The sequence below is a fragment of the Bufo gargarizans genome, chromosome 1 (genome assembly GCF_014858855.1).
Source record: "Bufo gargarizans isolate SCDJY-AF-19 chromosome 1, ASM1485885v1, whole genome shotgun sequence".
Taxonomy (NCBI): domain Eukaryota; kingdom Metazoa; phylum Chordata; class Amphibia; order Anura; family Bufonidae; genus Bufo; species Bufo gargarizans.
Genome location: NC_058080.1, coordinates 382,922,494 through 382,946,339, shown reverse-complemented (window position 1 = coordinate 382,946,339; position 23,846 = coordinate 382,922,494). Strand labels below are relative to the sequence as shown.

Here is a 23,846-nt window from a genome sequence, read left to right as displayed (position 1 = left end):
TGTCGCAGCCAGCGCCATTCTCTTCAATGGGACTGAGCTACGCCTAGGACATGTGACCGAAGAACGTGACACCATATGGCGTAGGAAGAGGCTTAAGCGCTCATGCAGCTTCTTCGAACAGCTGATCGGTAGAGTCTGCCAAAAGTCGGACCCCCACTGATCTCATATTGATCACCTATCCTGAGGATAGGCCATCAATATGAAAATCCAAGAAAACCTCTTTAAGTGAAGAAAACAAACTAGGTCAGATCTATGAATTTATCTAAAAGCAAAACTCTCTTCTCCATAGCAAGCAATGACAGCACTGCTTTTATTTAGCATTTTGCTCTTGAAGAGGGAAAGCTACACTGTTTGGTAGCTGGTGGTGTATCCCAATACTTTTCTCCATATAATGTATGCTAGCAGATGGAAAGGAGTATAACTGTTGGATCAGACTATTCAAGGTTTGTAGTTTGTTACCATGGAGACACGTAGGTCTGTATAAGAACTGTAGAAACAGAACAAAACCTATTGCAAAGTTATTTCCTGTTTAATTACTGAAAATAAAATTGGTTGTGAAGGTGGACATAGCCTTAAAAAACATTGGGGGTCATTTATTAAGCTGAAATACTTCTATATTAGGCGTATTTCAGGCGCAGATTGCGCCGCAACTTCTCCTCGCTCACGCCAGGTGTAAAAAAGTGGGTGTAGCGAGGGCGGTGCTCAGTGCTTTCTGCTTCTTAGCTCAGCTAGAGCAAAACTGCGATCTGTGACTTCAGCTTAGGTAGTCTAAGACACACCTTCAATCTCTTCATTGGTCTAGCTGCTGCTTTCCTCTGCAGTTTTGCCTCCTCAGATTGGCTGCTGTGTATAACACAAGTCTAGCACAGACCCCCCTCAGGATGTCCGTGCATGGAGAGTTTATTTCTATGAGAGCATGGGTGAAATGATTGAAAAATAGAGATGAGTAAACCACCCAAAAGAAAATTAGGAAATTGCGTCAAAGGTCGCCTTAAAGGGGCTGTCCATGATTATAAAAAGCAGCCTGCTTTACTAACCAATGTCTGTTATTGGTATTGTAGTTTTCAAAAAGCGTTTGCTATGTCAGAAAAAGTCTTGATCAGTGAGGGTCTGAGAGCTGAGACCCCCACCGGTCACTAGAACAAGAGGAGAGAAGCTCTCACATAACACACTCTCCTCTCTGGAATTGAGAAGGACCCATAGGCTTCTATTGAGCTTGTCTCCTGCAGTGAGGAGCGTAATATGCGAGTGCTTCTCTCGGCTAGTTCTAGCAATGTCTCTATGAGATATCAAAAGTTTTGTAAAAACTCAGTGACCCCTCTGAAGAGGACCTTTCATTACAATTAAAAATATAAACTAAGTATGCTGACATGGAGAGCGGCACCCAGGGATCTCCCTGCACTTACTATTATCCCTGGGTGCCGCTCCGTTCTCCCGGTATAGGCTCCGGTATCTTCAGATTTTCGGCTCCTCTTTAACCTTTATGGGGATGAGCTACAAAAAATGACAAGCCCATAGATACGAGTTGTGCCGTTTCTAGCTAAAAAGCAGACTTTATAATGATGGACATCCACAATAGACATAACGAAATTACCGCAGCGTAACGTATGCTCCAAATCAGATAAACTGCCCACAAACTGGCATTGTTGTCTTCACTTTCTGGCGTACAGGAGGAAATCATGAGTGTACATAATAGAAATGGAACTGACGAGAAGGAAGTCCTGCAACGTTCTAGCATTGTGCCTTCGCCCTCCCATGCAGGCAGCACAGAGGAGTGGCTTCTTGCAGTCAGCTAAATATAACATTCACAACGGTGGTTTATTTTAGCAGTGGTGGAGGTGGGAGAGGGGATCCCACACAAACCCACTGTCTGTCATCCCCCTGCACCCCTCCCCATAGATCCCTTGTAGAGTCAGTGCGGTTTGCTGTCACTATCAGCAAGGACAGCGTGGGAAGCTGAGCCACCACCATGGAGCTGCTGTCATCTCTCAGCTTGGAGGACCTGGCAGTATCTTTCTCAAAATTACCTGTCTTCCCACTCTTTGATGTGGCTTATTATATTATATCCATCCTATACCTCAAGTATGAGCCAGGTGGGTCATTTCCAAAAGTACTCATAGTATTCACTATTGCTTGTGTTCAGCATTCATAGTTCTGTTTGAAGGGGTTAACTGTTTGAGCCTGTGACAACTGCATATTTGCCTTTTAAGGTGACAGGAATTATAGTAAGACAAGGAATGGATGAATTGTTGGCTGGAATATAATAAAGCTTCAGGAAAAAAGATTTAACTCTTAGTAAACTACCTGACACAACCTCAGTGTGTAAGCCCAGCCATAAGTCGCTAAATATTAGTCTGTACCAGTTATAAAATACTGTGTAGTAATAATATTCTAAATATTCTTGATAGTAGGTCCAAGCTTGGTAGTTCAGTTAAATTGACCAATAAAGTAAAAACGTAATTTTTAATAATAACAGTAACATATAATAATACCATGAATATGCACAGACAAAAAGTTCATTAGTGCCCGTCCACACTGAGTTTTTTTTGCAGATGGAATTTGGCATGGATTCTGCACCAAAAAGCCTGCTGAAGTCATGCGGAAGCTAACTCTCACTCTTTTTAAATGGAGGCCGTGGTTTATAGTCTCAAATGCACCAAAAAAGTACATATCCATTCTTGGTGTGGTTGCAGCAATAAACCATGGGTGCTTGACCAGCTGTGTGACCTCCCAATGAAAACAATTGGAGCTGGCTTCCAAGTGACCACCCAGCAGCATTTTGGCGCAGAATCCACTCCAAATTCAGCCTGCAAAAAACCTCACGTGGACAGGCCCTTAGGCTAAATTCTGGTCTTCTGTTACGGCATAGGTACAGAAAACTAGATGTAGTACCCTCACAGCTCCTGACAGAACCTATTCGCTATCATGTCCTTCTTTTGCCAGAATCTGCAATGGAGGATCCTGTCGGGACCTCCACCGTAGATGTGAACCTAGCCTTACATAAACTGAATCTCAGCCTGAAAGAGTTATCTAGAGCTAAGCATATAAACTCCAGTTAAATCCACACAGCTCAGTCCATGTGTTGGCCACCTGTTGACTTCAGATGACAAATAGCAACCAAAGTAGCAAGTCCCAGGGGGCATCAGTGCAATTCAGCACTTAGTTTAAAGGGAAAATCAACACAAAGTGATCTTTTGAAATGTCATGTAATTTTTAGAAGATCTTTTTGGTGACTGACCACCACAGATGGACAAAGAATATATAGAATAATCCAATCGATTTCTTTATTACACTTTGTGCAGCAACGTTTCAACCTAATGGTCTTTATCAAGACCATTAGGTTGAAACGTTGCTGCACAAGGTGTAATAAAGAAATCGATTGGAATCCCTCTGGAGTGCCGTGGCTTATTCTATATATTCTTTGTCCACTACGGGAATCCTAGGACCAGGATTCAACGCTGCAGGCACCACCACGTATTGGAATCACTACAATAATAGTGAGTAGTGCTGGCCTATTTGTTATTTATGACCACCACAGATGCCACAGAAGAAACCATATTTTCTGCTATAGGAATGCCATGTGCACAAGATGCTCATGAAAAATTCTAATCCACTGCAACTTTTCTACATGTGATTACTCCAAAAAAGAATGTGAACCCTGCACAAGTATTCTACAACTCAACTTGTGCTTTATTATGTGATAGGCTGGAGACATCAGTGGTTATCTGCTGGTCTAACTGGTAAACAGAAGTATTTTGCTGATAACACTATACTTCTACCATCAAAAACATGGTAGAGCTGATATGTAATATGTAGAGTATCCTAACTGTGATATGTGACATTTACAAAGTCATTGCATTGTGAAGTAGAGCCACCTTTGCCTGGTAAAATGCCGAGCCACATTGTGGAAATCCAGTGGTTCCCATTTTAGTCAATGGGTTCAGTTGAATTGCCATTCTTATATCCTTTTATCCTTTATACTCGGGATCCGACACTTCCGGTTTCACTGTTCTGCTCCTATAATGAAACAAAGCCTAAATAAATTCTGAACTATTCCCTAATCCCCTTGGTGCTCTCTGCAGTAAAATGATGCAGATTACCATAGTCTATTTTCCATGAATGACATTCTCAAGAGGGCTCTCTCTTTGTACTACAACCAGGGGCGTAGCTGAAGGCTCATGGGCCCTGGTGCGAGAGTTCAGCTTGGGGGCCCCCCTTCCCTCAGTGCTTTGTGGTCAGGAGCAGGGGAGCACATAGCCTTCGTGCTCCCTGAGGCAAAAATTGAAACAGCACTTCTCCCATGTCAAATTCTTGACCTATCCTCTTCCCTCCAGCCAGAGGTGTAACTTGACCAGCATGCACTTTCTATAATACCGGTGTCTTCTTATGTGGCAGAAGGATCTTTGGACCCCCTCAGGCTCCTGGGCCAGGTAGCGACTGCTACCTCTGCACCCCCTATAGCTACGCCCCTGACTACAACAGTCCCTGTTAGAGGATGAGTATTGACTAGTCACGGGCAGGGGCGGATTGGCCATAGACCTTACAGGGTTTATGCCCAGGTGCCCACTCAAGCCATCCTCACTGCCACTGGCCGGGTACATAATGAGCTCTCAGGGGTAATTAAAGCCTTGAGAATCAGTTACTCATGTACCCGGACAACGATCACACATGCCCTACTGAATTTAACTGTGGCCCACATCTCACTTCCTATGCCCCCTGCTCCATATCCTAATCAGAGACAACTGGAGGAGAAGGACAGAATATGGCATCTATTGATGACCACCACAAAGGGATAGCTTCTGGGGCAGTATATTGTGCCGCTCTCTGGTATATGGTTCTGCTGGGATGGTATTTTGTGATATGGTGATGCTAGGCACGCCTACTTGTGTTGCCCGCCTTCTGTTAATTTGGATCCGCCTACAACATGAGGCCACTTTAAAAAAAAAATCCAGGGTCACTTTAAGTTCCCAGTCCGCACCTGTTCATGGCACCCTGGCTTTGACAGCTTGCTTGGCAGTGCTAGTACTGACATCAAGTCAATCATGGTAGAATGGGCTTGCTAAAAGCCAGGGCACCATGACTAGCCACCACTGATGCACCACTCAGGTGGCTACTGGTGAGTGGTAGACTCTGTTTTATAACTTCCATTTCTTCCTAAAGGCGTGTTTCTTCCTCAAAATAAGCTCCAAAAAATGCCTCAAAACAGTCTCCTATTTATTTATTTTCCACGTGGAAAAAAGAAGCAGCATGCCCTATCTTGGGTCAGAATCCATGCTGAATCTCCCATTGAAATGAATGGGAAGCGTAAAACAAAAGTACCCACCTGTTTTTTTCCATGTTTTTGGTGCTGGAAGTAAAAACATTTATGGATTTTGCTTAAAATTTTCTAGGAGGAGTTTCAAAATCTGTCGTGTGAACATACCCTAAAAGTAAAATGAGTGTTTTTAGGTGCATGTCTAGAGAGGTATTCTCAGCACTATATCAGATCTCCTCCACAAAAATAGCAACTGACATAAGGAAGGATTAGTGATCCCTATAGAGATAAGAAATACTAGAGACCTGTAAATAGAAGAAAGTATTAAAATGACTGATGGATGGTGTTCTGGGTGTTCCTTCTCTGCTGTTGTCTTACGTTCAGCTCCCATATTTTCATGTGTTTCCATCATCTCATCTGTACAAAATAGATGCAAATATCCAATCTTTTAAATATACTCAACATTTGCATATGATGCCATAGGTTGTATTCCTTCTGGCATATGCTTTCATATAGACAAGCACTGGAGAACTGTGCAGTATTTATTTAAAGGAAGACTTCCTTCAAAAATATATATATTTTTTTAACTAAATGGGGGTGATTTATCAAACTGGTGTAAGGTAGAGCTGGCTTAGTTGGTGGAGTCAAGGAGCTGTGAAAAATGAAAGGTAGACTCTGATTGGTTGCAATGGACAACTAAGCCAGTTCTAATTTACATCAGTTTGATAAATCTCCTCAAATATTCCTAAAAAAAACCATTTTTTTGGGCTGTTTTTGCACTGGCCACCAATTAATTTAATACAGGGGGGGAGGGAGGGGGGCCGGACTGGCCACCAATGAATTTAATACAGGGGAGGGAGGGAGGGGGGCTGCACTAGCCACCAATGAATTTAATACAGGGGAGGGAGGGAGGGGGGGCTGCACTGGCCACCAATGAATTTAATACAGGGGAGGGAGGGGGGGCCGCACTGGCCACCAATGAATTTAATACAGGGGAGGGAGGGGGGCCGCAGTGGCCACCAATGAATTTAAAACTGGGGAGGGAGGGGGGTCTGGCCCCTGCTGCCTGTCAGCACCTGATCTCTTACAGGGCGCTATGATACGCACAATTAACCCATCAGGTGCGGCACCTGAGGGGTTAATTGTGCAGATCACAGCCCCCTGTAAGAGAACAGGTGGTGACAGGCAGCAGAGGGCAGTCATGTACACAGTTCTTAGTATATTCTAACTTGAAGCGTCCCCATCACCATGGGAACGCCTCTGTGTTAGAATATACTGTCGGATATGAGTTTTCACGATCTAACTCAAATCCGATGGTATATTCTAGCATAGAGGCGTTCCCATGGTGATGGGGACGCTTTAAGTTAAAATATACTATCGGATTGGAGAAAACTCTGATCCGATGGTATATTAATAGGGACTCCTGACTTTACATTGAAAGTCAATGGGGGACGGATCCGTTTGGTATTGCACCATATTGTGTCAACGTCAAACGGATCCGTCCCCATTGACTTGCATTGTAAGTCTGGACGGATCCGTTTAGGTCCGCACGGCCAGGCGGACACGAAAACGCTGCAAGCTGTGTTCGGGTGTCCGTCTGCTGAGTGGAACGGAGGATAAACGGTGCCAGACTGATGCATTCTGAGCGGATCTGCATCCACTCAGAATGCATTAGGGCTGTACGGATCCGTTCGGAGCCGCTTGTGAGAGTCTTCAAAAGGAACTCACAAGCGGAACCCCGAACGCAAGTGGGAAATTAGCCTAAGACTGTGATAAAAAAAAAGGTCCAAACAGAGCAAATTAATGAGACCGGGCAGGAAGTAGAATACATAGTGTAACGTCAAATATGTAGCTTCAGAAAACCATCCATACATATCATTTTCACATAGGTTGTTGATAGGTGATTAAAAACTTTTGATGGAAGTGTCCCTTTAACAATCCTGTTGAGTTACTGAGTTTCAGTTAGGAAGTTTCTCTTACCACATTTATTTCTGCTTCTTTCCTATAACAAGAAGAACATACACCGTAATCAGAGCCACGATCAATCTACGATCTACCACGATCAATGTATGAGGCATGACGATAATATATTAAGCAATTCTATATTTTAGGTGGTTTTAGTGAAACAAACGATAGCATTTTAGCACATTACACACTTCCTCTCCCGCAAAGCACTGTTCTGATGGATCACAGAAAACACTTATATGGCGTTGTCCTCTACTCGTACATATAGTGTAACAGGTCAGGACAAGGTTGCATTTCTTTTTAGGGTTGCCAGAAACAAGGGCAAGCCTGTGACAACCTAAAAGTTGTTTAATGAATAGGGAAATGGTTGTCACAGTTGATGGACTAAACAGCTGCTAATGGCCACTTTCCATTTGTGTACAAATATGGGTGATCTACTATCCACATAAATATAAGAATGAGAATCCAGTGAGCACACCTTAACCACCTAAGGGACATTGGGAAAAGGAGTTAACTGTTCTGCCCAAGCCGGGCTCGGGCAGAAGGTGGAGGGCTGCTTTAGATACTGCTATCTCCGGAATAGTAGCAGCTAGAAACATGCAACTGGTCTTGTTTGAAAGCTGACATTCCAGGCTAGAATGTCAGCTAAAGTCCAAGCAACAGAGGAGCAATCACTGTTAGAAATCGAGTCCAGAATAATCGTGGTAAAACCTACTTTTACTTTCACTTTCAGCTGCAGTAACAGCGTCCGGATTTCTGTTTCAATAGTTTTTATTGAGTTTTTCATTTCGAACAGTTAAAGAAAGTGCAGACAGTTTCATCTGTTACAGTGTCAAGCAGAATAGGTAATCAAAGGAGAATATAAGTTTCAATATAATACAATTATTCAGATAACATTCCTTATTTTATGTAAAGCGTCATCCTATTCTTTATTGTGCTTCGATTAAGCAACCTTCTATTTGGTACTTGCTTTGTGTGTACTGTATGTAAAGTGTAGAAGAAGAAAAAAAATAACTGATACATGAGGATAGAGATGAAATAAACAAAAAGATAGATACAGTCATGGCTGTAAATGTTGGCACCCCTGAAATTTTTCAAGAAAATTAAGTATTTCTCACAGAAAAGTATTGCAGTAACACATGTTTTGCTATACACATGTTTATTCCCTTTGTGTGTATTGGAACAAAACCAAAAAAGGGAGGAAAAAAAGCAAATTAGACATAATGTCACACCAAACTGCAGAAAAGGGCTGGACAAAATTATTGGCAACTTAATATTTGGTTGCACACTCTTTGGAAAAAATAACTGAAATCAGTTACTTCCTATAACCATCAATAAGCTTCTGACACCTCTCACCTGGAATTTGTGACCACTCTTCCTTAGCAAACTGCTCCAGGTCTCTCTTATTGCAAAGTCGCCTTTTCCCAACAGCAATTTTAAAGGGAACCTGTCACCGGGATTTGATGTATAGAGCTAAGGATAAGGGTTGCTAGATGGCAGCTAGCACATCTGTAATACCCAGTCCCCATAGCTCTGTGTGCTTTTATTTTGAAAAAAAAAAAAAACGATTTGATCCATATGATAATTACCCTGATATGTGTCCTATCCCGGATTTGAGTCCAGTGTGAAGGAGCCCAGCACCACCCCGCATCCTCAGAATATCCCCCTTGCTCCCCAACGTCAGACAGCCTGAGCGCCGTAAACTCGCGATGCGCGAGCTAGCGCTTGCACAGTTCCTTCCCTGAGGCTGATGCCAGCACAGGGAAGGAACACTATGAGAACACTGTGCATGCGCTAGCTCGCGCATCGCGAGATTACGGCGCTCTGGCTGTCTGACGTCGGGGAGCAAGAAGGAAATTCTGAGGATGCAGGGCTTTGCTGGGCTCCTTCATGCTGGACTCATCTCCGGGACAGAACACATATCAGGGTAATTTGCATATGGATCAAATTGTTTTTTTCCCACAATAAAAGCACACAGAGCTATGGGGACTGGGTATTGCGGATGTGCTAGCTGCCATCTAGCAACCCATGTCCTTAGCTCTATACATCAAATCCCGGTGACAGGTTCCCTTTAAGATCTCTCCACAGGTGTTCAATGGAATTTAGATCTGGACTCATTGCTGGCCACTTCAGAACTCTCCAGCGCTTTGTTGCCATCCATTTCTGGGTGCTTTTTGACATATGTTTGGGGTCATTGTCCTGCTGGAAGACCCAAGATCTCAGACGCAAACCCAGCTTTCTGACACTGGGCTCTACAGTGCGACCCAAAATCCGTTGGTAATCCTCAGATTTCATGATGCCTTGCATACATTCAAGGCACCCAGTGCCAAAGGCAGCAAAGCAACCTAAAAACATCAATGAACCTCCACCATATTTCACTGTAGATACTGTGTTCTTTTCTTTGTAGGCCTCATTCCGTTTTCGGTAAACAGTAGAATGATGTGCTTTACCAAAAAGCTCTATCTTGGTCTCATCTGTCCACAAGACGTTTTCCCAGAAGGATTTTGGCTTGCTCAAGTTCATTTTTGCAAAATGTAGTCTTGCTTTTTTATGTCTCTGTGTTAGCAGTGGGGTCCTCCTGGGTCTCTTGCAATAGCGTTTCATTTAAATGTCGATGGTTTGCGCTGACATTGATGCTCCCTGAGCCTGCAGGACAGCTTGAATATCTTTGGAACTTGTTTGGGGCTGCTTATCCACCATCCAGACTGCGTTGACACCTTTCATTAATTTTTTTCTTCCGTCCACGCCCAGGGAGAGTAGCTACAGTGCCATGGGTTGCAAACTTCTTGATAATGTTGCGCACTGTGGAGAAAGGCAAATCTAGATCTGTAGAGATGGACTTGTAACCTTCAGATTGTTGATATTTTTCCACAATTTTGGTTCTAAAGTCCTCAGACAATTTTCTTCTGCTCTTTCTGTTGTCCATGCTTAGTGTGGCGCACACAGACACACAATGCAAAGACTAAGTGAACTTCTCTCCTCTTCATCTGCTGTCATGTGTGATTTTTATATTGCCTACACTTGTTACTTGCCCCAGGGGAGTTTAAAGGAGCATCACATGCTTGAAACAATCTTATTTATCCACAATTTTGAAAGGTTGCCAATAGTTTTGTCCAGCCCATTTTTGGAGTTTGGTGTGACATTATGTCCAATTTGCTTTTTTTCCTCCCTTTTTTTGGTTTTGTTCCAATACACACAAAGGGAATAAACATGTGTATAGCAAAACATGTGTTACAGCAATACTTTTCTGTGAGAAATACTTAATTTTCTTGAAAAATTTCAGGGGTGCCAACATTTACGGCCATGACTGTAACTAGAGAAAACTTATTTGAGTCCCTTATGCAAAATTTACATCACAACCTAATTTAGCAGTTTAATAATGAGAAGTACCTCGATATAGACATGGTGTCCAATTTTTTGTGTGTTTATTAAGTGTATTGTTGCTTCTGGCAATCATTTTCTTCAAAGTTACAATTTACATTTGCCTTCCTTATTATTTGAGACATGTGAGGAGTTGATGAGGATTTCCAATTTTGCGCTATACATTGGAGAGAGGCTGTTAAAATATGATGGAGAACAGTCCTTTGGGAAACCGAGTACCTATCAATATCAAGTCTTAACAAAAAAGTGTCAGGGTTAAATGGTAGATTGATGTTAAGTGAAGAGTAGATTAGAACGGCAGTTTCTTTCCAGAAACCTGTAATGATTGGGCATTCCCAAAATATATGTAGTAATGTGCCGACCTGATTACAGCCTCTCCAGCATAGATTGAGGGAATCTTTATATATTTTAGAGAGCCTTATGGAGTGTAATACCATCTGAAGATTAGTTTGGAATAAGCCTCATGATGGTCTGCGCATTAAAGTTAAATAGGCTTTTTTCCATTTTGTCATAGGGATGTTTGTGTTCAATTCTCTCTCCCACTTTCGAATGTTAGAGATGTGTGAGTCCAGATAGGGTTCCGCTAGTTGTAGATAAAAGGTTTTTATCCCTTTAAATGATTTAGTTATTTGATTATTCAATAATAGATATACTTGGGGAGGGGTTTTAGGAGTGAGAACACCTTTTTTTTCAGGAAGGTACGTATTTGGAGATATTTACAGTATATAACTCTGATCTATCTAGTCTGTATTTATTGCTCAAGAATAGAAAATTATGAAGAATTGGGCCTTTGTAAAGGTCTTGTATGGTCTTAATACTTGATTGTATCCATGAGGAGACTGATATTTCTGGGATGAAAATATCTAGGACTTGTAGGAGAATTTCCATTGTTTTAAGGATTGGTAGATTTGAGCATATTTTGATGTAAGATTTCCATGTTTGAAGAGTGGATTTGACTGTCGGCAGTAAGTTGGTATTATTTATACTGCCCACATTAGAGGCCAGTAAGAGAATGTCTAGTCTGACTAGTATGTTTCTCTATGTTTACCCACAGTTTGTCAGATTGGGGAGCCCACCATGCTGTCGATTGAGCGAGTATCATATTATATAGTCAACAGTACAAAATCCCAACTTCTAGGCATGAATATATCCCAAACAAATAAAATAATAATACAGTCAGGTTTTCCCTATAATTGTCAAGAACATCGCATTCCATACCTAGGTATTCAATTATCATATCCAATCTCAAATATGGTTAAGGAGAACATCAATCTCAACTTACCAGACACCCTAGACTTGCAGCTGGGGTACTGACCAGACATAAAAACCATGCTGGCTTGGGCCTCCCAGATATTAACGCACAGCATCCCAATTTCTATCAGTGATATCTTCCTCTGAACTGAACATATTGCTGTCATACTGGCATTGTCTAAAAGCTTGGAATGTCAGCTTTCAAACAATACCCATATCTCTATCTGGTACCAAACCAGAGATATGAGCAGATAAAGCAGCCCCTCCCCCTTCCCTGTCAGTGAGGAGGAGAATGAGGGAGCAGCTGCAGAGCTGACCGGAGGAGAGAAAAATAATGAAGATATATAGAAATTTTACATTATCATCATTGTAGTGACCCAGATAATATAAATATATTATTTTTACCACACAGTGAACGCCTTAAAAAAATTCCACAAAATAATATAAAAATTGCAGATTTTTTATCTTTCCCCCTAAAAATAAAATAATAAAAATTATTAATTACACTATATATACCCCAAAATGGTTCCTAAAAAACCTACAACTAATCCCGCAAAATGAAAAAACATTTTGAAGAAAAAATTAAAAAGTTATGATTTTTAACACTTTCATAAATTTGGTGCACAGACTGTTACCTTAAAGGTACATTCATATGATGTGTATGTATTTTGTGGAGCGCAAAACGTGGATCCATAAAATACATAAACCATTCTTGTGATGTCTGGATTTATTGCAGACCCATTGACTTCAATGGGTCTGTGGTCCGCATTTGGGGGCAAGAATAGGACATGTTCTGTCTTTTGTGGAACGGATATATAGATGCGGAAAGCACACAGAAGACATCAGTGTGCATATTTTGTGGATCCACTATTTGTCGACCACATTGGGCCTTAAGATGTTTTCCTTAAAGGGGTTGTCCCACGAAAAATATTCTATAGTTTTTAAACCAGCACCTGGATCCGAATACTTTTGTAATTACATGTAATAAAAAATTTAGCATTGCCACTGAGTTATCCAATAAAATGTACCTCATCTGTATAGTGCCACCTGCTGTTTTTTTCTTCTTATTTCTTTAACCTGCTTACTGAGAAGGCCGCACATGCTCAGTTTCATCCTTTATCTGCCTCCTGAGCTGTGATAGGGAGAGCATGGACACGCCCCCTGAGCTGCAGCATAAAGGACACTCCCCTTGAGCTGCCGGCTTGATATAAATCTATCAGATTAATGAATGGGGAGATCTCTGGATCCATGTGAGGTACAGGGCTGGTTCTAGCTTTGTCAGGCCTCTTGCACACGAACGTTGCGTGCCCATGGCTGTATTGCGGCCCGCATACGGCGGGTCCGCAATACACGGCACTGGCCCGTGTGCACCCCGATTCCCTTGAATGGGTCCGCAATCACGGCGATGCGGAATGGAAGCATGGGTCGTAACCCCACAGAAGCACTACGGAGTGCTTTGTGGATGGGTCACGGACCCATTCAAGTTGAATGGGTCTCGATCCGTCCCGGCCGCTTTGCGGTCCCCAATGGACGGAGCAGAAAGAGGTTGTCATGTACTATATGATGTCTGATTTTCATTTTTTACATTAGTCATGGAATAACCCCTTTAATTGATTTTAATGATATGATAATCTCACATAAGTAACAGGTGGGGGTCCAGCAACTGGGACTTCCATCAATGTCAAGATCAATGAGAGACTGATGGGAGTCCTCACATTACTCACATGTTCCTGGACCTCTCAATGAGCTCACTTGCACAGCTGCTGTAGTTCTTTGGTAAACCACTTCATGTGAGTCTGTTCCAATGTGATCACCCGAAACTCAAACTCAAAGAAGTCTGTTGTACAATATAAACGACAACTATTTATGATGAATCTAACATATATTTAATCTAAATGAACTGCACTGCAAAACTTAAAGGGGTTGTCCCACAAATAAATATTCTGCAGCACCAAGATCTGAATACTTTTGTAATTGCATGTAATTAAAAATGTTGTATAGTGAATCAAATATTCAATAAAATCTGTATAGTGCCACCTGCTGTTTGTTCTTTTCCCTTTTTCAATGTCCACCTTCCTGAGATGAATGCACATGCTCAGTTGCATCCTTCAACTCATTCCTGAGCTGTGATAGGGAGAGAGCTGCATCTGAAAGGACACGCCCCCTGAGCTGCCAGCTTAATATACATTTAGCAGAGCAACTGGAACAATGAATGAGGAGATCTCTGAATCCATGTGAGGTACAGGGATGGTTCTAGCTTTGCTAGAAAGAGATTTTTTTACATTCATTTTTAACATTAATGATGGGATAACCTCGTTAAGATACTGCAGCCTTGGGGTTCATTAATGATATCGCTGCAGGATGAAACATCACTTTAAAGAGGACCTGCAACTCTCCTGACATGTCTGCTTTACAATCACGTGAGAACAATTCTGGGGCACATATTGTTATGACTCTGTATTGTGTCTTTACTATATTATTCATACTAGAAGTTTATGAATGATTTGCCAGCAGTCTCCAGTAAAGGTCCAAATAAGTGTTACCAATGGGAGGTTGTGTCCTGGCACAATCGGACACTATCCAATCAGTTTACAGTGGCACGCTGTGCAGGGACACAGTCTCAACTGGTAACACCCAGATGGACCTTTATTGCAGGGAATGAATTTACAAACTTCTAGAAGGAATAATAGAGGAATGGCACAGTATACATAGGGAATGCGATCAGACATGTCATCAGTTGACTGGTCCTCTGTCAACCAAACAATTATATGAAGCACATTTTATTAGCTATGCTACTAATCTAACTGGAGTTGAAACAGAAGCAAAGTGAGTTATATAGTAACACAGCTGGCACTAACTGCCCATGATATGGATCTGGCACTGGTGCCAAGTTTCAGCCATGCCCTTTCTTGTCTTTTGGGTGGATAATAGTATTTGCCGTTGCCAACATCTAGGTTAAGGGACACTAGGGAACACTGATTCTTTTCTACATTGTGTAGTCACCTAGAAAACCTGATAGGATTCAGCTGAATGTGCCTCCTCCCTAGTTAGGTAAATACTCAATGTCAATATGTGCATAGGCCTCTGTGTATGGCCATCAACCGGAAACATCTGAGCATGTGCCTGGGTAGATGGGGAACGTTGCATATTTTTCTATGACTTCAGTCATTATTAGGGCTTGTTCACGCAAATTGCGGTCCGCATGGGGCAGCCGCATGGGGATCACAGACCCATTCACTTGAATGGCTCCGCGATCCGTCTGTTCCGCAACAAGATAGAGCAAGTTCTATCTTTTTGCGGTGCGGAGGCACGGAACGTTCCGTGCTTCCGTTCCACATCTCCGGGTTTGCGGACCCCATGAAGTGAATGGGTCCGCATCCGTGATGCGGAATGCACATGGGACGGTGCCTGTGTATTGCGGATCCGCAAATGTGGTTCGCAAAATGGCAACGGGCAGCACACTTTCGTGTCAATGAGCCCTTAGTTACATGAAACTGAATTAGGGTACAGCTACACAACTATCTCCTTTTTTACAGTGTAAATGTTAGTAAATTTAACATATCTCTGGCCTGGCCCGCGCCACTCCTTCGCCTCTCCCAAGTGGCAAGGCTGGCGTACAAAAACAGATGTGCAACAAAAAGTTGCAAAAAGGGCTCTTGTGTCTTTTTCAAACCAAAAACTGGCACAACAATGTAAGTAAAAATGGCCGTTTTTGTTTACGTATCCTTTTATAGGATTAGTAAATCAGCCCCATTGACTTTAATGTGTCTCTACATGGTTGCCGCTGCATCTCTCAGTCGTGTGGATCAAAACATCTGTCAACGGGGGTTCAGCCCTAAGTGGCCTGCTATTAGTCGCACCCCACTGTCGGTGGATATTTTGATCTGCATGACAGAGAGATGCAGCTGCGACCATGCAGGGATCCGGAGGGACGTGGGTGCCGGTGACCGGGTAAGTATCTTCCATAGGAATGGCACATTGTGGGGGGTGTTTATACTGTTGGATAACCCCTTAAATTTTTTTAAAATGCTATGTAGAATCTTTTATAAAAATGTATTTAGAATCTTTTATAAAAATCAGTTTAGTCCGTCCATTTATTAGACAGGTTTTAGTCTAATTTCACACGAGCAATGTTGTTTCTGCCTGGGTGCTGTCCGTATTTGAACTGAATACTAACACATTAAAGCCAATTGGGCAGATTTACTAATCCTGTAAATGTAAAAATAGGCGGGCATTTACTAACATTGTTGTGCCCGTTTTTGGCATAATCGACAGGATCATTCGTGCTAATTGTTATATCTGTCCCTGGGCCTTCATGTTTCTCGCAGGCCAGACTAAGACATGTTCTTCTCTCTTATTCCATAATGACTTTGATGGTCCCTGACAGGTGCCCCTCAACCTCTGCTGACCTATTGACTATATTTAGTTCTGGATAGCAGATCAGCTGCCTGCCATCCGATATCACTTTCCCACATTGACATTACACTAAGGGTGTCTTCTGTAGATTTTGTTGCAGAAATGTTTTGTGATACCCTTAGGGTACCACCATACAGCGCGGTCACGACGCGGCTGTGCTGTAGATGAGTACCGCGGCAGTTGTACGGGCTGCAGCAGGCTCTAATTAAACTAATGAGACTGTACTGTTTAGTGGGTCTGTACTGTAAATGGCCGAGGGGCACCTCGTAAGTTTAATTAGAGGCAGCTGTGGCCCCGAAAACCGCACAGGTACTCAACCGCAGTATGGCCATGCCACAGTCATGACACTACTGCGCCGCGTGGTCGTACCCCTTAGGCTGCATCCACGTGTGCAGGTTTTTGAAGCTAAAATCAGGTGTGTATCGTGAAAAAGAGAGAAAGTATAAAGCACAGATACTACTTCTCTTTTTTTTTTTTTTGGAAGAGAAGCGGAATAGCTGGACACCGCTAGGACCCATCGAATCTCCATTCACTATAGTGGGATCTGTCCTGTTTCCAACATGAATGCCAGCTTTCTGCGGCTAACGCACAAAAATCTGCACAGAAATTTGTGTGGATCTTCTGCGTGTGTATCCGCACCCGTGTGCAGGTACCCTCATGGGTACAAACCAGGCTGCATGTGGCTAAGCCAAACCCACCCGCAACAACCATTGGTTGAACAATTTTGCGTTAAAAAAAACCACAGAACTTCGGCCCCTGCAAATTTACTAACAGGCGCAAAAGTTGGCAAGAAACTTCTCCAGTACGGGGCTGGAGTCGTATTTATGCCTGGCTCAAGGACTGCCGGAGGTGCGCCTAATTTATACATAAAACGCCGGTCTTTGTAAATGACCCTCCAGAGCAATCACAGATTGCATCAATATGAACAAGGCTTATAACTGGTTTGGACAATTATTGCTTCTTCACCTTTTCTGTAAGGTAGGCATTATAATAATAATCTTTATATATAGTAGCGCTAACATATTCCGCAGTGCTTTACAATCAGTTATAATAAATGACATGCTGTTTGCAATGTAAATCATCAGTTGACTGTGTGACGGATAATGAATACATTTGTCATGTCTGAATGTTATTTGTGTATTATACACTGTTCTCTCCCTTTTCTCATGTAAAGGTGCTGTGGCCCTTTCTAGGCGCAGTCCGGTAGCCTCCTGGCTGTGTGCCATGCTCTACTGCTTTGGTAGCTACATACTTGCAGATGTTTTGCTTGGAGATTCTCCCATCCATTATTTCAGCAACAATGCCAATATACTTCTAGCATCCGCTGTCTGGTAAGGATTTCTGTGTCACAGCATGTCCTATCAAATTTACTATAAGCCAGTACTACCAAAACCTGTAAAAATCACCTAAAATTGGGTTAAAGGGAAAAGGCCTATTGTTTAAACTGCCTTTTTATGTTGAACTATTTTTGGGGGAGTTTTGGGTGATTTTTGTTTTAATTTTCCATGTCACTATTTCTATTTCCAAAAATACCTAAAATAATGCAGTCTCAAAACGGATCACTAGGCCTAATAATATGTCAAGACTTCTTAAAGGGAACGTGTCATTAGAAAATGACCTGCTGTTTAAATCACTTTTTTATGTTTAAAATATTTTAAATAATATTTGATGACGTTATTTTTCATTTTCCATGTCACATGTTATATTTAAACCAAAACCAAAAATCCTGCTGCAGTTTTTGCACTGGCCACTATGTCTAATAATTGGCACCACTTGTTGGTTTATACAGATCACTTTACTGCAGTTAGCTCATTCTAATCCTGCCTATGATGATATCACCTCTGTGTATAGATAAGGCAGGATCCACCATTCACAATAGCTGATTGTCAGAGCTTATCTATTCTTTCCTTGTACAATAACCTCTGTACAGGTCACAGAACATGCCTAGAAAACTGTCCCATAGAAGTCAATAAGGTCCCCTCCTATCCATTGTGTCTATGGCCCATGCAGTGCTACCAGGTAGCACATACCTCTTACATCCAGTGACATTCATCATCCTCTGATGTAGACATTCTCTTTTCTCATCTTCCCCATTCAGACCAGACAGCCATGATGATTTCTTGTCTTTCGAGAGTGTGACGAACAGACATCTTAGTTTCCTACTTTTTCATCATAGTCCTCACCTTCTCAACACCACATCCTGCCCCCCAAATACTGTGCCCACTGTGCCCCCCATTACTATACTGCAGAAACAGACCCCCTGCAAATACTAGTACCACAATCACAGATAGTGTCCCCTTCAATAGTTTTTGGAACACAGTGCCCTATGATATAACTGCACCCAGGAAATAGTGTCCCTGAAACTAATAGTGCTGTAAACATAGTGTCCCCCAAAAATAATTCTGCTAAGCCGATACTGTGCCAGGGTGCCCCCTATAGTAATAGTGCTCCCCAAAGTCTCACTAATATTAATAATTATCTGCCAGAGTGCACTTAGTGTTAACAGTGCCCCCAATAGTAATAATGCCCCCCTTGTGCCCATACTAGTAATAATGTGCTCCATAGTTCCCCAGTAGTAATCATTTTCCTTATAATGTATGCCAGTACAAAAATGCCCCCTAATGTATGCCATTATAAAAACATCCCCTTATAATGTATGCCAGTACAAAAATGTCCTATATTTTACGATGTGGAGGCACGGATTGGAAGCCCACGGAAACACACCAAAGTCATTCCATTGGCTTCCAGATCCGTGCCTCTGAACCGCAGAAGATAGGACACGCCCCATCTTTCACCACATCTTGTGGATTTCAGAGCCATTGAAGTCAAAGGGTCCACACCGCAATGCGGAGTTCACATGCCTGGTGCCCATGTTTTGCGGACCTTGCGGATTGCAGTCCACAACACGGGCAAATCTACACCACAGTTGTATGAATTCAGCCATAACATGACCGATATTCATTGTGATTGCCACAAGTGTCTTCTCACAGACCGATATTATATTCTTCTCGTCTCTGCAGGTACCTTATGTTTTTCTGCCCTCTGAATCTCTTCTACAAGTGTGTAAGTTTTCTGCCGGTGAAACTTGTCCTTGTTGGTATGAAAGAAGTAGTCCGTGTACGGAAAATTGCTATTGGAATTCACCATGCTCATCACCACTACCATCATGGTTGGGTTATCATGGTTCTTATTGGATGGGTAAAAGGTAAGCATATGCTTAGGGCTGGGTTCATTATACTTGTTACAAGAATATGTGAATGAGGCTTTGTTCACTCTATCATTAAAACCTAAATTGTGTGTCGATATATAAGTGTTAAAGGAGTTATCCCATAAAAATACTTAGCACTTATCCACAGGATCAATTATTAAATATTGGATTGAGGGGTTCAACTGATGGAACTCCCAGCAATGATAAGAACGGAGGCTCTGTGAGTCCCCTTTGTGATTGGAGCAGTGGTCCACCACTTTAATGATGGAATAAAATGGAATTGGGCAGTAGTTCACATTTCGGTCTACCTCTCCATATCGGTTTGACTGATGGGGTGCCATCTATGTCAGTTGCATAGAAGAGAATGAAGATAATCTGGGACCCTCCGTTCTCAGGATTGCTGTTGGTCCCAGTGTTATGACTCCCAGCAATTCAAAACTTTTTACCTGTTTTGTAGGTGATAAATACTTTTCAAGGAATAACCCATTTAATATATGTGCCGCAAGCCCATCAGGGGGTGGAGCAGAGGACAGGAGTGGTAGTGGCTCTGGCTGAAACAATCAATCAATCACAGTGACAATCCTCACATGATGTTCCCTAGGGCTAGGACACTAAAAGGAGGGTGCACCCTTTCTTCCCTTAGGGCACACCCAGATGTTGGTGCTCCTGCCTGATGGTAGTTGGGGTGCCTTGATGGTAAAGGTTTGGTGCGGGTGCAAGGCTGGAAGTGTTGGGTGTAGTGGCTAGCATATGGTGCAGAACTCAGTAACCAGGCCAGTGATAGAAAATAAACGTCTCCCTTTACTAAAGTGCAGAATGGGAGTTGTAGTACATCCAACGGTATCAAAACACGGTTCCAACAATTTGCATGAATAGCATTAAATAACACTATAAAATTATAAAACAAGGACAGTTTGGAAGTACCCTGCCACTGCTATGATAAAGAGAACCTCAGATTGTTTTAATACCAGTTAATAATGACCTATTTTAAGGATAGGTCATCAATATTAAACACCCAGACAACCCCTTTAAGGGTTTGTCCACATAATATTTTTATTTCTGGAAACTGCCTGGGCCTTGATAAAATAATAAAAACCACTTACACTTTTCTGTCTGGGCCTCTCCTATCCAGCACCATCACCCCATCCTGGGTTCCAACCAGTGACATACTGTTGTGACTGCAGCCATTACATCCCAACACTGTGAATGCGCCACCACTTCTGGGTTCAGTGACTTGATGGTGACTAGACATATTCACAAGCTGGGAAGGAAGGAAAAGATCCTGTGCGTATGCGCCGTTAAGGAAACGAGTGTGCAAGCGCTGGATCTCACAGGTTTAGCACTGTCAATCAAAAGGCATGGGGGTTTTGATTAAGTGGAGAAGGCCAGCATTAGGAAGGAACGGAGGCGTCACTGAAGCTGTGCTTGGGCGGCATAAGCCTGCTTCCAAGGGCTCAAATACCTAATTTGCATATTTTTTACGTTTATTTTTCTTCAACACCGGACCGCCAACATGAGAAAGAAAGGTATGGCTTTTGTCAGCGTCATCAGCCCTACCAGGCTTTATGCTTGGTAGGGTAGGCTTGATCCGGGTGACAGAGCCTCTTTAACCTTTTGGAATTACCATATTTTACGGCTTGGTTTTCTCATAGGTTCTGGCGTAGCACTGATGTCTAATTTGGAACAGCTCTTGCGTGGTGTATGGAAGCCAGAGACCAATGAAATTCTTCACATGTCCTTGTGAGTGCACAGTTTATTATATTTGCATGTATCTTGGTGTTCTCACTAGGCATTTAGATATTACTTAAGGTTCTAGCTAGCAGAATGACCATGAGTGGGTGACCTCTTCTGTTAGCTCATTATTCTATGTATGAACACACCCTTCAAAGTATCATATATTCCCCACTTCTATTAGTGTAAATTAGAATTTAGAGAGCCTCTGTCAGCATGATGAACTCTATTGCCTGGTAGGGTTGATCATGTTGATTAAAACAATACATTAAGGTGGGTTTACATGGCCCGTTTGTCGGGAAGATTATCGGGGACAAATGTTCCTGTGAATGCTTGTTCCTAACAATCTGCCCGTCTAAAGGCGCAGCCGATTATCCGATGAACGAGCGTTTTGTTTATTTATTGGGGGAAACTGTTGTTCCTGTAGGCACCTAAATTATCGCTTCTGGCAGAAGATCATTCTGTCTAAGGGTACTTTCACACTTGCGGCAGAGGATTCCGGCAGGCAGTTCCATCGCCGGAACTGCCTGCCGGATCCGGCAAAACGTATGTAAACTGATGGCATTTGTCAGACGGATCCAGATGCGGGTCAGTTTGACAAATGCATTGAAATGCCGGATCCTTCTCTCCGGTGTCATCCGGAAAAACAGATCCGGTATAAATTTTATTTGCATCCGTTTTACCAGGACACTTAATGCCGGATCCGGCACTAATACACTTCAATGTAAACTAATGCCGGATGCGGCATTCCGGCAATTGTTCAGTCTTTTTGGATGGAGATAAAACCGTAGCATGCTGCGGTATTTTCTCTTTCCTGAAATGGCAAAAAGACTGAACTGAAGACATCCTGATGCATCCTGAACGGATTGCTCTCCATTCAGAATGCATTAGGATAAAACTGATCAGTTTGTTTCCGGTATTAAGCCCCTAGGATGGAACTCACTGCCGGAAAAGAATAATGCTAGTGTGAAAGTACCCTAAACGGTGATCTGATGCCCAGAAACAATGCAGCTCTATGAGGACAAAAGGTAGCAATATCGATCACTCGTTCTCATACTGTAAATGCAGCACTTCACCCCCACTGAACGAATAGCCAGTTGTCAGTTAGTAATCGGTTACTCCTCGGCCCATGTAAACCTTCCATAAGTCATCTTTGTATGTAGCAGCATTCCTGAGATATCAGTATTTTTATTATTATGCTAATTAGCTATTTGGCGCACCAAGGGGCTGGGCAGAAGGCTTTGAGCACTGCTATTCTAATGCCATCTCCTCTCTGCATGCCCACTTCCCCTTTGATATGTGGTTCAGCCCTGTATTCAGACATTCCCAATATCATCCTTATGTAAAAACCTTGAGCCTCTCAAAAAAAAAAAAAATTATAATCCCCTTAGTGGCAGAGTGGTCTTATAATGTAAGTATAATGTATTGTGTATACTATATGTATGTACTATATGTATAGTGTAATTAATGCTGAATGAGTCATTGGTGTGTGCTGTGGATTACATGCAGGTCCCGGCACTTATTGGTGGCAGCGGAGCATCAGGAAAAAGGGGGAGTGGGCTGTATGGGCAGGAGAGAATACTACCCTCGTGATCCTTCCAGCAGTTGGGCTCCTCCACTCCCAGTGAAGCTGCAGCACCTCCACTTCTGAGAGCAGAGGAGCCCAGCTGCTGGAAGGATCACGAGGGTAGTATTCTCTCCTGCCCATACAGCCCACTCTCGCTTGTCTTGATGCTCCGCTGCCACCAGTGAGTGTCGGGGACCACATGTAATCCTCAACATACACCAGTGACTTATTTGGTATTATTAGTGGTTCCACCCCGCTTTTTGGAGGATCTCAAATTTTATTTTATTTTTTTATATAAAATATAAAGCTGATTGGCGTTGTCTGAATTTAAAGCTGATTAGGGTTGACTGAATCCCAGGGGACACAAGGCATGCATAGAGGAGATGGGCATTAGAATAGTGGTGCTCCCAGCCTTCGGCCTGGACCCTTGTTGCTCAAATGAGCTAATTAGCATTAAAATAACAATGCTGATATCTCGGGAACGCTGCTATGTACAAAGATAACTAAAGTATTGTTTTAATCAGCATGATCAGACCTACCAGGCAATGTGGCTGGTTTAACCCCTTAAGGACATAGGACGTACTGGTACGCCCTATTTCCCGAGTCCTTAAGGACCGAGGACGTACCGGTACGTCCTGACTTAAAAATGTAATTCCGGCGCCGCGGGGGTTAATCGGAACGGGATTTCGGCTGAAATCATTCAGCCGGCATCCCATAACAACGCAGGGGAGGGTCATTGGACCCCCCGTATCGGCGATCGCAGAAAACCGCAGGTCAATTCAGACCTGCGGTTTTCTGCGTTTCCGGTCCATTCGGGTGTCCTGTGACCCGATGAACCGGAAAAAGACTGCGATCGGTGGCGTAATTTTACACCACCAATCGCAGTCCGAGGATTTGAGGAGGCGGTGCTGGCCCTGGTGCTGAACACTGCTGTCCAGGGTGCTGATTGGTGCAGGGGAGAGAGGCGCGAGATTCAAACTTCCTGCGCTCCTCTCTCCCCTCCTCTTCCTGTTCTGCACGAGCACCCGGCAGCATCGTCCAGCACCAGCTCCTGTGTCCCCCTAATCGCCATC

The 23,846-nt window shown here is 42.8% G+C and overlaps 1 protein-coding gene across 1 annotated transcript in view; it reads left to right on the top strand.

Annotated features, from left to right (window-relative positions):
- Nucleotides 1–1,820: 1,820 nt before the first annotated feature.
- Nucleotides 1,821–23,846, top strand: part of TMEM38A (transmembrane protein 38A) — a 31,291-nt gene continuing 9,265 nt past the window's right edge. The window contains exons 1-4 of the mRNA XM_044285407.1: nucleotides 1,821–2,093; nucleotides 17,442–17,598; nucleotides 19,288–19,472; nucleotides 21,128–21,215. Coding sequence (XP_044141342.1) covers nucleotides 1,970–2,093; nucleotides 17,442–17,598; nucleotides 19,288–19,472; nucleotides 21,128–21,215 — 554 coding nt within the window. The 5' untranslated portion in view covers nucleotides 1,821–1,969. The remainder of the gene's footprint in view (nucleotides 2,094–17,441; nucleotides 17,599–19,287; nucleotides 19,473–21,127; nucleotides 21,216–23,846) is intronic.